General features: G+C 36.8%; 1 protein-coding gene across 1 annotated transcript in view; it reads right to left on the reverse strand.

Annotated features, from left to right (window-relative positions):
- LOC109074372 (cyclin-dependent kinase 14-like) overlaps positions 1–16,040 on the reverse strand; it is a 190,540-nt gene that overhangs the window by 36,095 nt on the left and 138,405 nt on the right. The window contains 3 exon segments of the mRNA XM_042773286.1: positions 803–942; positions 3,153–3,207; positions 8,304–8,367. Of these exon segments, the coding sequence (XP_042629220.1) occupies positions 803–942; positions 3,153–3,207; positions 8,304–8,367 (259 nt within the window).

The following is a 16,040-nucleotide window of genomic DNA, read 5'->3' on the forward strand; positions in this document are numbered from 1 at the left end:
ACTACCATGAAATATCATGATTATTTAATGCTTTAAACAGGTATAATAATGAATGGAAGAAATAAAGACAAAAGTCTTTTAGTAAAATCAAGAACATGAATGAATGAATCAATAAATAAAAGTTTGATCATTAATAATATTTAATTTAATTTAAAAATAGTTTAAATGAGAAATAAAGATGGAGATCCTAAAGCAAATTAATTTAAGAACATAAAATGAATAAATAAAACTTTGATAATTAATAATAATTAAATAATATATAATAGTTTAAATGAGAAATAAAGATGGATGTCTTAATGCAAGATCATTTAAGAACATAAAATGAATGAATAAATAAAATTATCATTTTTTACATGTATTGAAACAAATGAAAAAAATATATTATGTAAATAAATGAAAGGACAGATGCAAGCAAAACAACAGTAGTCACATGACCTCGCTGCACTGCATATTTCATTCAGAATCAAGGCCAATTATCGTTCTAGAAGTAAATACGGGTATTTTGTGTTTTTGACCAAATTTTGTGTAAAAATATTTTTTGGCTTTTTAATTAAGCAATGCATCACAAGAATATTGGTTGATATTTCTGGACACTGTATCACACTGTAAATAGAAGGTCAAGTGCACTGCGTTGCATTATGGGATGCAGTATTCTGTGCAGTGTGCTCTGCTTGCGTCCTGCACATGCATCAGGTCACTGGAGTATTCCATGCATGCATACTGCAAAAACAGCATCACATGTGGTAATATGTAATTATGGTGTATGGTAGGATATGTCAGTGTGTGATGTGTGTTCACTGACTGTCAGGCAGCTCCCAGAGTCTCGGGGGCAGATGGCTGAAGTATTCGTGATGGAGCGCAGCCTGGGCAGAGAGACGGTTCTTTGGGAAGCACTGGAGAAATCTGGAAGCCAGCTCTTCAGCATGATCTACATAACCCAGCCTGCCAACACACACACACACACACAGATATAAACACACATGAGTACAGTACCAAGAGCATCACACACACAGCTCAGGCTCTCTGTCAGCTTCACTCCCGCTGACGTGCGGCTGGAAATATGTTTGTTGACTTTTTTGGAGTGGAAAATGCAAAGCGAGTTTTCACCCACAAACAAACACACACACACCCCCAAAAAACCGCAAAAACAAACTCACACAAAAACACACACACACACACACACACACACACACACACACACACACACACACGCACGTGCGAGTAACACTCATCCAGAAGATCTGTAGAAGAATACTTTTAACTAAAACCATAAAAAACATTGTTACGGAAATAAAATACATTTTAACTTAAAAATAAAATAAAATACATAAAATGAAATTTATTTTATAAAATTAAATCAAATAATTTTTTTTACTTATTTCATTTCAGCTAATTGCCAAGGCAACATCTCTCATTTTCATTTAGTTTCACTAAAATAATTCAAACTGAAATAAAGTGATTGAAAACTATTTAGAAATATTTAAAATAAAATTATAAAAATAACAAAACTTCAACTAAAATGAAAGTGAAAACAGAAAATATAACAAAAAAATCTAATTCAAATAATATATAATAATGTGACACACACACACACACGCACACACACACACACACATATATATATACACACATATGTCATTCAAAAGTTTGGGATCAGTAAGAATTTTTGTTTTTTAAAGAAGTCTCTTCTGCTCATCAAGGCTGCATTTCTTTGATTAATAATACAGAAAAAAAAACAGTAAAATTGATGAAATATTATTACAGTTTAAAATAACTGTTTTCTAAGTGAATATCTGTTAAACTGTAATTTATTTCTGTGATGCGCAGCTGTATTTTCAGCATCATTACTCCAGCCTTCAGTGTCACATGATCTTCAGAAATCATTCTAATATGATGATTTATTATCAGTGTTAGAGAATATTGATTGTGTCTGTTTTTGCTTCTTTTTTTTTCTTTTTTTTGAACCTGTGATACTTTTTTCAAGATCCTCTGATAAAAAAAAAAAAAAAGAAAATAAAAAGAATTTACTTAAAATAGAAATCTTTTGTAACAATATAGACTACCATTCAAAAGTTTGTGGTCTGCAGATTCTTTTTTCTTTTCATTTTTTAAAAGAAATTAATACTTTTATTCAGCAAAAATGTATTAAATTGATACAAATTTACAGTAAAGACTTGTTAGAAAAGATATCTATTTTGAATAAATGCTGTTCTTTTTAATATTATTCATCAAAGAATTCCGAAAAAAGTATCACAGGTTCCAAAACAATATTAAGCAGCAAAAACTGTTTCCAATATTGATAATAAATCAGCATATTAGAATGATTTCTGAAGATCATGTGACACTGAAGACTGGAGTAATGATGCTGAAAATACAAGCTGCGCATCACAGAAATAAGTTACACTTTAACAGATATTCACATAGAAAACAACAATTTTAAATTATAATAATATTTCACAATTTTTAAAATAAATACAGCATCTTAGATCAAAATAAACGCAACCTCAAAAGACAAGAGCATAAAAGACTAAAACAAAAAACAACATAAGATTTTAACAACTCTGAACTTTTGACATTTTGAGAGACTCTAGAGATTATAGAGGAGAGTCATTTCAGATTATTTTAGTCATTCTTTCAATGGAAACAACTGAGACGTAGGTGTTTTGAGCATTAATACTACATTTAATCTCAAAGCTCTCTAGGAAAAAACTGACATATTAATAAGTTGATTTTTGATTCCTATGAAAAACCTACAAGACTTTTTTTCTAATAATAATGGCAGCAGTAACTCATGAACTGATGGAGAGCAGCTTATGAACGGCTGTGCTGATCAGTGTTTGTGTGTGTGTGTGTGTGTGTGTGTGTGTGTGTGTGTGTGTGTGTGTGTGTGTGTGTAAACACATCTGCTGGTGTGAGGTTACGCTTTAAAGTCGCTGTGTGAGAGACGAGAGCGAGAGAAACACAAAGTTGTGCTCTTCCCTCGTCTCTTCTCTTGGGATTGGGAACGTTCAGCATTATTACGCAGCATCTATGATGTGCTTTTAAAGCAGCTACAGCACTGTGCCATACACTGCAACATTAACCACACATAACAAAAAAATCTGTCCCATTTAAAAAATATATACAAAATGTTTGACGGTCGTTTGAGGCACTTACTTATTTCACAGGCTTGTCTGAGTTTCTTGGGACTGTAGACAGTGAATCGATCTGCAGGTGAAACACAGACGACAGATGAAGAACTCCAACTCATGATGCTGCAGTGAGATGATTCATAATCAACAGTGGAAAACACTCCTAACATACACTACATACTGAATACTACTGAGCTGCATCAGTGCATCACTGTACAGCACCGTTCAAACGTTTAGGTCTCTTCAAACTCAGGTCTCTTCTGCTCATGCATTTATGTGATCAAAAATACAGTAAAAATTTTGAAATATTATTAAAATTTAAAATAGCTGTTTTCTATGTGAATATCTGTAAGATGGAATTTATTTCTGTGATGTGCAGTGATTTCCAGCATTCATTACTCAAGTCAGTCTTCCGGTCACATTTGATCTGTCAGAGAAAATTCATTCTAATATGATGATTTGCCGCCCAAGAACAAAATTTCTGATTATTATTAATGTTAAAAACAGTTGTTATGCTTGATTTTTTTTGTGGAAACTGTGATACATTGTATTTTTTCGGTTCACAGATTCACAAGAAAATCATTTATTGGAACAGAAATCTTTGTAGCGTTATAATGTCTTTAGCCTGTCACTTTTGATTCAATTTAATGCAGCTTGTGAAATAAAAGCATTATTTTTTAATAACTTAAATCTTCAGTAGTAATGTTAGTGTGTTATATGAACTCAAGTCTCTTTTGTTCTAGATGCGATTCATTAGTTTGGACCTCCTGTTCGGAATGGATCAATACACACCGTCCACTCGCGGCCATACATGTAGTGAAACGTGTCAGCACACACACACACACCACACACATATTACACACACACTACATTCTCCAATCAATGCATTGTTATTTTTTTTTTTTTTTTTTTTCATTCATTTAAAAAAAAAACAACACACAAAATCTAATACATAAAACTCCAACAACAGCAACTGTACTCAACAACAATCAAACAACAATTAAACGCTTCCCACCAACAATATGAAACAGTTTTTTAACCAGGCAGAAAACACTGATCTGCTCTCATACAGCATCATATATGATACCTCAGCTGCTCATAGTGCAACAGTCCAGTAAACGCTGCCCTCTGCTGCTACAGAACTGAACTACACAAAACCACTGTTATCTTCAATTCTACACTAAACAAACCATACAAAATACACACAAAAGAAAAACACTTTCACTTTAAAATTTTCACATCACAAATTCTAGATCAAACAAACCATCCAAAATACACATATAAGCAAGTCGACATCTCAGTCACTAGAAGGGTGTTTTTACTTAATTTATTACACTCCATCTATTTGTGTCTGTAGATTTCAATTACAATACATATCTTTAAAGGCTGTCGTGAGTGGTCTTGCTTTTTCCACTCAGCAGCTTGCCTTGCACCAAAAATTAACACTTTTATCCGTATATGTGTACTAGCAGAAGGCTTTTACTGAAGGGGGGTTTGTTCCTGGCTGGTGAACGTTCTCATTCACGCTGATTTACATCCTCGCTGGGGACGCTCGCGGCTGCAGTACCTCTTTTCTCTTTACTGATTAAATGTAACTATTAAATACCTCTGACCAAAACTAACACATGATATCATTAAATTAATATACACTCTCCTAACTGAATCACTCACACGCACGCGGCCGCGGATTCAGTAATGCGCTTTTATTTAAGGTCTCTGTGCTGATCTCACACCTGAGATCATTAGTCCTTCATTAGCGCTACGGTTTATTTCAGAACACAGGCTCCTTAGGTGTCTGTCTCTCTCTGATGATGTCTTCGGCGCTCAGCAGAGGGCAGTGTGTCCTCACCGGATACGTTCAGAATGTAACACTAGTGCACTGTAAAGTACATACTGAGCTGCATATACACTGAATCAAGATGCATGAACCTGCTGTCATGTGACCTCATCATTCATGCATGTTTAATTCAGCAAAAAAATATAATTTCTATAATATATATTTGTATATGATATAATATAAATTTATATATACAGTACAGACGGACCAATAATACAAAAAACTAAAGTTTGCGAAACATTACTATTTTTGAATGTTTTTGTCAAAGAAGTTGTCTTCTGCTCATCAAGCCTGGATTTAATTTGATCAACCAAATACCAGAAAAAAACAGGCAATATTGTGAAATATTCTTACAACCTTAAAATAATTCGTTTTGATATGGAATTACTTTAACCAAAAATAATTTATTCCTGTGCTGCAAAGCGACTTTCCGCATCCTACTCCCAGACTCGTGTCCCCCTGTCACATCCCGTCTCTCCCACCTGCTCCTTCGACTCCTTTCTCCTCTCTGCCTTCATTCTGTGGTTGGCGACCCCGGTCTGCTAACACTCCCCCAACCCCCCCGCTGCAATACTTATTTTGCCCCGTGGATGACAGGTGGACCACCGCCGTCCCTCCTGGCGCACACTCTCGCGAGCCTGGTCACCGAGCGGGTCGCCACATCATACCTACCGGACGTCCCCAACTTCTGATCACTATATCTGTTCTAATCAAGCGTAGTTATTTCTTTACTATCCCTGTTGTCGGCGCAGTGACCGCCAGCGGGCTACTGCACCCCCGGCGTTCCCCCGCTGTCTAATACGATTTGCATGCGCACACATAGATAGAGTATCACGCATTAGGTCTTAAAAAGGTAGCACGTGCTGAGCGCCCGGCAACGGAACAGAGTGAGCGCAGGTGAAAAAATAGAAAAAAAAAAAAAAAAAAAAAAATAAAAGGAAAAAATAATATAATAATAATAAAAAAAAAAAAAAAAAAAAATAAAAAGTATTATACAATAATATAATGAAAATAAAATATCATAGATAATTGAAAATAATTGAAAATAAAAAGAAATTAATCTGATCCTCCCCAGCCCATTTAACACAATCCCCCAACCACCAGAGTGAATGCGTAGAACGAACAGGGACGTAGATGATAATTTAAACAGGGAGAAAAATAAGTAGGTCGAAAAGAGAAATAATAGAGTCGGTAGCGGGACAAAGAGAGTAGGTGATATGTTAAAGAACAAAGTCACCTGAAGTTAATATTGTGTAAATACGTAGTTCAGTGTAAATATTGTGTAATGATACAAAATATTGAATTATGTTTAAAATACAAGAAAATGAGTTTGCTCTTGTTTTTTTTTTTTTTTTTCTTTTTTTTTTGGTTTTTTGCCGTTGTTAGTTTTTGTTTCTTTTTTTTTTTTTTTTTTTTTTTTTTTTTTTTTTGTTTTTTTTTTTGTTTTTTATCTTTTTTTATCATACATTCAATAGTATCCTGTGAAATAGTGAGTTGTGATTTAAAAAATATAAAATATATGTTAAAAAAATGTATATCTACCCTGTTTGCTTGAAGAATAAGAATTATTTTGCTTAAGCTCTGCAGGTAGGTAGTCAGATACTGTCGGTGTTTTCCAAACTTCTTTGTTGATAATATATAATAATGAATCATCATATTAGAATGAACTTCCCTGAAGGATCATGTGATATTAATGATCCGTATAAAATTCAAGCCTTTTTGCATCACAGAAATAAATGATAATTTTAAAGGATAAGTATAATACATTTTTTAAAAAAAAACCTATTATTTTAAAATTGTAATAATATATCACAAGTATTACATTTTTTTCGTATTTTTTGATCAAATAAATGCAAGGCTTGCATGAGCAGAGCGAAGAAGGAACTTTCTCTTCAAAAAAAACATTAATAAAAATAGTATGTTTCAAAAACTTTTGGTCTGTACTGTTATATATATATATATGTATTTATATATATATATATCTATGATATATATATATATTATAGATATATATATTATATTAAAACATCTGGCAGTCTGATCAAATAATGACATTTTTTGCATTTTTGTGTAATGTTGTGTCAAAAACATCTGGCAGTCTGATCAAATAATGCCAAATGCATACTAAAATAAAAATTGTATAACAACATAATAATAATATAATACCATAAAAATATATGCAGGTCAGAGATAGTAAGAGTATGTAAGCATTCTAATTAAGAATGAAAATAACAATAACATCAAACAAATCACTACTCTAACCAAACCATTCATACATAGAGTGCAGCATGCAAATTTTCTGTATCAGAAAATAATAAAAAAACAAACATTAAACCAACAGATACTGTAACCCATAATCCAGTTTTAACCAACAATACAGTTATTTATACACTTAGTGTTATTATACAATCAATTAACATTATACTATCTATTAACATTTTTAATTAGTTTTTATTTTTTAAATTTTCAGTTTTCACTTTAATTTTAGTTTAATTTTGTTGCTTGTGTCGTTTTTTATTTCTAATTCTTTATTTCGGTTTCATTTTTTTAATATTTCAAAAAATTTACATTTTAGTCTTTGTAGTACTTTTAAGCACTAATAAGTTAAGTCCAACTTTTTCATGTAATACTTAGATTTTATTACAGCTTTATTTAATTTACCAAAAACAATTTTTAATAACTTTAGTTAACAATAATAACAGTTTTGATACTTCACATAAAATCATTACATTACATCAATTTCAACTCCTCGTCCCGATGCTAATATCAAATAACCTTACATAAATAAAAAAAAAAAAACAGCAAATTAATCTCATCACACGAATAAACCAAATTTTGCATCTCAAAATATGTCCGATTTGGCATCAATGATGCTTCATGTCACTGATATCAAGCCTGAAGCAATGCATCTTGAGATCCCACAACTTCACTCTGTTATCAAGCCATCTTGAGGAGATTCCCACAACTTAAATATTTTTTTATTTTTTTAAATCAAAAGTAATTGCAAAAAAATACTTCTAAACGGACAGGAGAGTTTTGCAGTCAAATCAGATATTTTTTTATTTTTTTAAATCAAAAGTAATTGCAAAAAAATACTTCTAAAAGCAGCAACAATTTATTTTACGGTGTCTAGTGCTCATATGTGTGGTGTTTGCTGGTTGTTGAGTGAGATCTGTGTGTGTGAGAGCTAACAAACCTCGTCTACTTTTAAGTAAACCACCACATCTCGTCTGCTGGCAGACATCATGCCTCTGGGCGGATGAGGGACATATGGGACACTTTCTCAAGGGCGCGTCAGCGTGTGTCATTTACAGGCAGATGAACAGGACGTTTACCTGGTTTGAAGTGCGGGAGTGAGTGAACACCTGGCCACGTCTCCTCTGACGGCGTCCCCAAAACCTGCACAACAACACAGAGAGAAAACAGCTGAAGGGCAGCGCTAAGACAGTGTCTGATCGATCTCAGAGGAATACATCGCTCCACTGGACACCAGCATGCCACGACGCTTCATTCACATGGGTTTATTGTGCACAAGAGTGTGTGTGTGTGTGTGTTTAGAGCAGCAGTGCTGGCTGGCAGCAGAGGCAATCACAAAACTAAAAACACAAAATAAAAACACTCAACAAAAAAAACACTTCAAACACACTCAGACAAACCAAAAGTCACAAACCACATAGACGAGCGTGCCAGAAATAATATAGCATATGTGCGTGTGAGAGAGAGTGTAAGTGTGTGTGAGTGAGAAAGTAAATGTGTGTGTGTCTTGGTATTCCCTATGGAAGACAGTTAAGAAACCATTCAGAATTAAGTTTTTTTTTTAATTCTAAAAATGCAGAAGGTTTTGTGTGAAGGCTAAGTTTAGGGGTAGGGTTACGGTAAGGGGATAAAAAAAAGACAGTTTATACAATATAAAAACCATTACGTCTATGGAATGTCCCCGTGTGTGTGTGTGTGTGTGTGTGTGGAGAGAGAAAGTTTGTGTGTGTGAAAATTTAAAACAGATCCATCAGTGTGATCATGAAGGAACTGTAAATCCGGACAGTTTTCAGTCCTGCAGTGCAACTGTAGTAATTAGGATGCAGCATTACAGCAGTTTCTGAGGGTGTTGTCCTGCTTCTCTGTAACTAATTACTTATAACCAAATAACATATAACTATTTATATTAATCCAGACAATATTACAATCCTGACAATGACAAGGCTAGCAAACACTGGTATTCTACCACCTATTATACATCTTGAAAACAGATTTGAAGTTTTAATGGATGTGGTCCAAGACTCAGCACCCAAGACGACTTTCTTGAAAACAGCCAGGGAAGCCAGGACAACATATTTCAGCCACCGGAAACACCAGAGCCAGAGCCCCGCTCACCAGACATACAAAAAATCTATCAACTGGTGTGTGCTGGGACCAAGTAGAGGGCTTTTATAGTCCTCATGTTAAGTGCCGATTGGCTAGATCTAATTGTAATGTGACGTGGCATTAAGTCTTCCTAGGATCTAGTGTAATGTGGCTGATGGCATTAAGTCTTCCTGGTAAATTTGCGCTGATGCTTCCGGGCCCTATCATACACCCGGCACAATGCGACACAAGGCGCAGCGCAAGTGTGTTTGCTAATTTCAGTCTGGCGCCATTTGCATTTTTCTGTCCAGCGCCACGTCGTTTAATTAGCAAATGCATTTGTGCCCATTTGTTAACCATGGGCGTGCTACAGTTACAAAGAAGGTGTGTTCCAGGCACACATTGCTATATTAAGGAGCTGGTAGATCCGCGACGACCAACTCAAACTGGTCTGTCTACGCACGTTTTTCTTTGTTATTTAAAGAGCGTATTAGTACAGGCGGGCCCACAACGCCAGACACGCTGCTTATTAAACACAGGACGACAGCAGCACACACAAACATGCCAAATATTACAAATTAAAGGATTACAATGTAAAAGATTATTATTGAGGGTAGGCTGGCATAAATATAAAAATGCCTACATGTCATAATGGATAGTCATTGCATGTATCAGAATTAGATATCTATTTGTCACCATTACACCAGCAGCTCTCTGTTCTCTCTTCTGGAGGCGTTTCGTCTTTGGCGCTTTTGCAATTCTGCTGCCGTAAATAGCAAACTGCCATGGCACGACCGCAACTGGCTCTAAAGGAATGGAAGATGAGACTCTGATTGGCTGACAGTAACGCTATGCCCAAAAATACCCATTACTCATTAAGAGAATAGGGACAACCCATGACCAGCGCTCGGGCGTACAAACGTGCTTCCGCCATTAAAATAGCAAATTTGGAATTTGGTCCACGCTTCTGAGTGCAAACCAGCTGCATGCGCTTTACACTTTGCATTTAAATCGTTAAAATAGGGCCCTCCATGTCTGTTTTTGAAGCAATTGATAGCAAAATTCTGGAAGAAATAGTACAGCACCTTAAATTGTCCACCTGCTATCTTGACACACTTTCCACATATTTTTTCAAAAGGGTGCTTAATGGTTTAGAAGCAGATCTCTTAGAAGTGGTGAATGCCTCATTTCTTTCTGGGACTTTTCCAAACTCACTGAAAACTGCAGTTGTTAAGCCCCTTCTGAAAAAGAGCAATCTTGATAACACCATATTGAGGAATTATAGACCAATATCAAATCTTCCTTTTATAGGCAAGATTATTTTTAATCAGCTGAACAAATACTTAAACTCAAATGGACACCTGAACAATTTTCAATCTGGTTTCCGGCCACAGCACAGAGACAGCGCTATTATTTATTAAGATAATAAATGATATTCAACCTAAATTCTGATTCTGGCAAAATATCAGTGCTGGTACTACTTGATCTCAGTGCTGTGTTTGACACTGTCGATCATAACATACTACTAGAGAGACTGGAATACTGGGTCGGCTATCTGGGATGGTACTCCAATGGTTCAGATCCTACGTAAAGGGAGAGGTTTATTATGTGCGTATAGGAGAGCATAAGTCTAGTGGACGTCCATGACATTCAGAGTCCCCAATGCTCATCTTGCACGCCCCCCCTTTTGTTACCTCCACTCCACATAAGTCAATAAGGAAAAACATAACCAATTGCCTATCACAAAAGCTATCGCTGATGAGAACCCATGTTCCCTTGCCTATCGCTAAATGACTACAGACAGCCCCCATGAACCCTCTCGGCTCATCCCTAGTGGCCAATTATTGTGAATTAACGAGGTGATGGGCCAAAACTTTCTTCAGTTTAAACAAGGGAAAACTGAAGTCATCTGCAATTTGGAAACAAAGATGAAGTCTCCGAAGTGAATGCACATATCCTTGACCGCTAGTGGTCAAACAACTAAAATCAAGTCAAGAACCTTGGTGGGCTGATTCTGGAAGACAGAGCCTAGTTTCCACAGAGTCATAGCCAAAGCAAACAAAGCAGTACTGAAATTCAGCATACTATCATCTCAAAAACATTGCCAAATTGTTTTGTGAGAAATTGTTCATGCCTTATATCACCCATCATGGTGGACTATTTTATGGTCTCTTCACCGTCCTTCCAAGAATACCATTAGACAGCTGCGCTGATCGGACGCTGCTGCCAGGATTCTGACTAGAACCAGAAAATATGAGCATATCACACCAGTTCCTCAGGTCCTGACACTGCATCCAGTTCGATTACGGATTGATTTATAAAAGTCATATATGCATTTTCAATTTTTCCTTTCTCTTTGGATGTGTAACAAGCTGTTTTGCATAGATATATCACTAAAGTTGCAAAGAGACTAAAGTCTCAACCATGAGATATTCTTTATAACAAGTTAAGACTCGTCCACTCCTCCCTAACTACCTATTTTAAAACGCATCCCACACATGTCTACTCACTGTGTGAGGAAGAATATGCATAACACGCCCAAATCCTAATAAAAGAAGACATTGACTTTGATTAGAACTGTATCATTGGTTCCGCCCGCGCCAGGTCCTTGACAATACGTGGTTGTCATAAATAGAAATCGAAACTACTTTGTTTGGCCTCCAAAAGAGACTTATGATCGAAAATCATTTGGAGTGGTAGTACAACACTAGAACCACACAATTTCTAACCAGCTGCCTCTCAGAATGTTTCAGGGCATGGCTTACAATATGATTGGTTGACAAAATTAGCACGTGATATAGGTCTGAAACCACATAGGTGGATTATGAGCCTCGGATGACTCATACAGTATTATTTTTGTGGTTGCCTGTCTGCTTCTACTCATAGCCTCCCACCCGGTAAAATAACCTCATGTGTAATATATTCTCTGCAAATCGATGCATTAAAAAAAAAACACAATAAATTAACTTTTAAAACTTATAATTGATGTCCTATAACGGACCAGGGACAAGTATTTCACAAATGAACGATAATAAAGGTTGCACGGGTAGAGGTAATGCATGGGCGCAGCTGTAGAGATGTTCTCGCAGTTTAATATCAACTGGTTTAATAAAGGACAAACAATTATTAGCACATTCGATGGAACTAAAACTGCACTTGAAGCCAAAAGTGTAATACTGCGCAGAACTTTAAATGAATAAGTATCATCCGCTAGCAATAATAGATAATATAATCATAAAATAATAATACTTAATAATAATAATACGTAAATAAGAAACTCAAAACTCATTTGTTTAGTCTCTATAATTTACTCTCTGAGCACTGTGCTACGTGGGGACTGATTGCACAAGTATTTTATATAACGATTGTTATCCATTAAAAGTTGAGGCCCTTTACAATCAGTAATAAAAACATAATGCAAGATGATGTACTTTTCAAAATTCAACAGAGATCAGAAGCAAAAGGGAGTATGAGCGTTAATTCACGATACTTAATGAAAATTGTTAATACATCAGTGAAAACAACAGTGAGTTAAATTTCATGGCATCAACTGCTCTCGTCCAGAAATAACTAGAGACCAACGTGCCATGTTTTTTGACTCTTGAAGTAGCAAGCCTCGCTGCTGCAGTAAAATCGTCTCCAACGTCTGTAGAACATGGATGACCAGTTGCTAAGTTTAGGAGAGAAGATTACATAGTCCAGTCCTTTGTCATAATTAGAGCTTGAGACAGGAGAAAGTAATGCGACTGCGTTCAATCTCCAAGACCGTTTCAATAATCTTCCTATGTTATACTATGCTCCAATCTTTGTACTGGGGTCGTCTAGCCAATAGTAACTGCAAACTCCACTTTGATTTCCTTCTCGGATCCTAAGTTCTTTCACTAATCTTTGGATTGTTTTTAGTTGTTACGTCGTGTCAGCTTTCCCTGAGAAGTTGTGATGAAACGATGGGTTAGCTGGAGTCACTATTTTGTTCTAGTCTTAGATACGTTTTCGCACTGATGGTGAGTTTCCAGATTTATCACAGCTTGCACATGCCACTCAGACATTCAGAAACCCCCATACAAGTCACCGATGCAGGTCAAACTGGATTGAGCGCTGATAACCATCCTTTAGTTGTCCTTGTCCTCTGTACAGCGGATGACATGGCAAAAGCCATGGTTCCAAAATTGACCGTTCCTAATGACAATCATCTCGATGAGAAAAGTTTTCCCACTGGCCCCATTACTGAGCCTAAATGAACCCCAGTAGCAGCAGTTTATAGGTGACTTCGAAACTTCATTTGTCCATGAACAACCCTGAAGGAGTCTATCAGAAGGGGACTTAAACCACTGGAAGTGCGGTTCCAGAGATTGACCCATCTTTCTGATGGTGGACAGGAGAAACTGGTGATTAATGGGGTCAAAAAGCAGCAGTACAGGTCCAGCAAAATGAGTAAGTACTAGGATTTGAAAAAGCTGCTCTTGCCAGTCGCAGGGCTTCAGTAAACCGAGAGCAGGGCAGTCTCAGTGGAGTGGCTGCTTTTGAAGTCAGATTGTTGCTGTCCAGGAGGTTTGTTCTGTAAAAGAAAACATAGAGAGCTGGTGTTAAACAGCTCGTTCGCGTGTCTTTGCATGAATGGAAGAAGGGATACCGAGTCTGTAGTTTTCTAGAAGTGCTGGATTTTAGAGATGGTTTCTTCAGCAGTGGGCCTTTTACCGAGCATGCCCCTTAAATGCTGAGGGAAATGTTCCAGAGTGAAGAGAGGAGTTGATAATGTGAGTAAGTGAAGGTATGACTGAAGAAGAAAGCGCCTTGAAGGCGGTGCGTGGGAATCGGATTTCAAGTGGAACGTAGTAGGATGACTGGACAGGATAGTTTGGGAAATGTCCGTCTTTGAGAGTGGGAGAAGGAGGAGAGAGAGTGTGGCATTAGTCCGTTGTGAAGTTATTCCTCAATCTGCAGTGTGGAGAATTGGTCACTGACTTATCTTACAATAATTTACAAAAATTTTACTTTAATTACTTTAATTCAAAGCAATTTAAACTCACATTGTAACATTAAATGTTTATATAAAAATAAACATATAAATAACACTTCCCTTGCCATGCCTCCATACACACAGGCCATGACAGGGCAGGCAAAGTGTTCACAAACTTCTGCCTCTGGAAGAGCTGTATCAAACACTGCCACCTCCAGAGGATCTGAAGTGGACATTGCAGCTTTAAAAGGAGCTGTAGAGCAGTGTGCAGCCCAAACACACAAGACAGCGGTTGCCATCAGAGAAAGCCCTAATGATGGTGGAAGGATCTCTGAAACCACCGGGTTGAGAACCACCGGTAACATTTTATTAGCCACATAAACAGACATCACTGGAGGGTCAGCCAACCTCGGATGCCAGCCCTGAATGCCTCGAGATGGCCCTTGTATAGTCTATCCATGATGGCCACGACGCTTTGGAGTGTTAATGGGAGTGAACCCATTTTTTGGAGGGGGGGGGGGATTATGGGACGAGGCTTTGGAGTGTTAATGGGAGTGGGCTCGCACTCTCGTCCATGGTGCGAATGGTGATCCAAATCCTCCACCACTTCTCCCACAGTGAATTAGGACCCACTCAACTCCAGAGCCAGATCAATGTACAGTGCCAGGGTCCAGCTGGAACCTCCCCCTGGCACAAGTCTGCTGATTTCATAGTCCAGCCCAGTCCAAACACACACAATTGCTCCTCAGCATGGCTCCTTACTAGTGCTAGATCCATATGTGGTCAGTCGTTCTGTCATGATTTGGCAGGGATGAGGTGAGGCAAGGATCTAAATGCATCAATTATTTATTAAACCCTCAACAGAACAATCTAAAAAGGCAGAAATACGTAACACAGAACATATACCATAACCACACAACAGCTATGCAAAGAATGTATAAATAACAAATGACAAAGATTGAAGCACAGGTAAAAAAAAAAATACACAGGATAACAAGAGGCTAATGAGGAATAGGTGAGGCTAATGAATTACCATGGAGACAAACAAGGCAAGAGTGTAAAAAGGAATTAAACACAAGAATGGGGAAAGCCTGATAATGGAACTGTTACATATTCTTGTTTTGTGATTTGTTGACTTTTATTTTGAAGTATTGTTCTTGTGTATTCCTAGTCCAGGAGAGTCACTTTCCTACACAGTTTAGTTTGCTCTCTAACTAAATGCCCCTGAATCAACTATTCAAGGTCTTTGCATTTACTTTAACAATACCCAGGTGTGTCCCCTGATAGTACACGTACATCACGGAGACGCCTAATTGACGTCTGCATTTACACCTGCTTGAGTGTTTGCTTATCTGCAATAAGACGTTTCCTTTCAGATGTCAAATAGACATTTAGAAAATGTGTTTAAGATCTTTATGATTTAGAGTGTATGTAAAACTTCCATCTTAAAGACGTCTATCAGATGTTTGTACACAGCAGATGCTTTCCAGATCAAGCAATCTATAACAGACATCTTGCAGACATACCTGTGCTATCTGGGTAGACACTAATCTCAGCAGGAATCTGGCTGTACAGGGACAGGAATGAGGAACCTGCTTTACAGATTCACAGACACAACTGTTTTACTTGCGTCACTCAAACACAGAACTAGGAAAATATTTAAACTGAAGAGAAACTGAAGTGTAGTTGAGCTGTTGTGTGTTTGTGTCTCTGTATTCAAGCAGTAAAATGGCAGGAGCCAGAATTTCGGTGGATCAGAATGAGTTCACAT

Source organism: Cyprinus carpio, chromosome A16 (assembly GCF_018340385.1).
Source record: "Cyprinus carpio isolate SPL01 chromosome A16, ASM1834038v1, whole genome shotgun sequence".
NCBI lineage: Eukaryota > Metazoa > Chordata > Actinopteri > Cypriniformes > Cyprinidae > Cyprinus > Cyprinus carpio.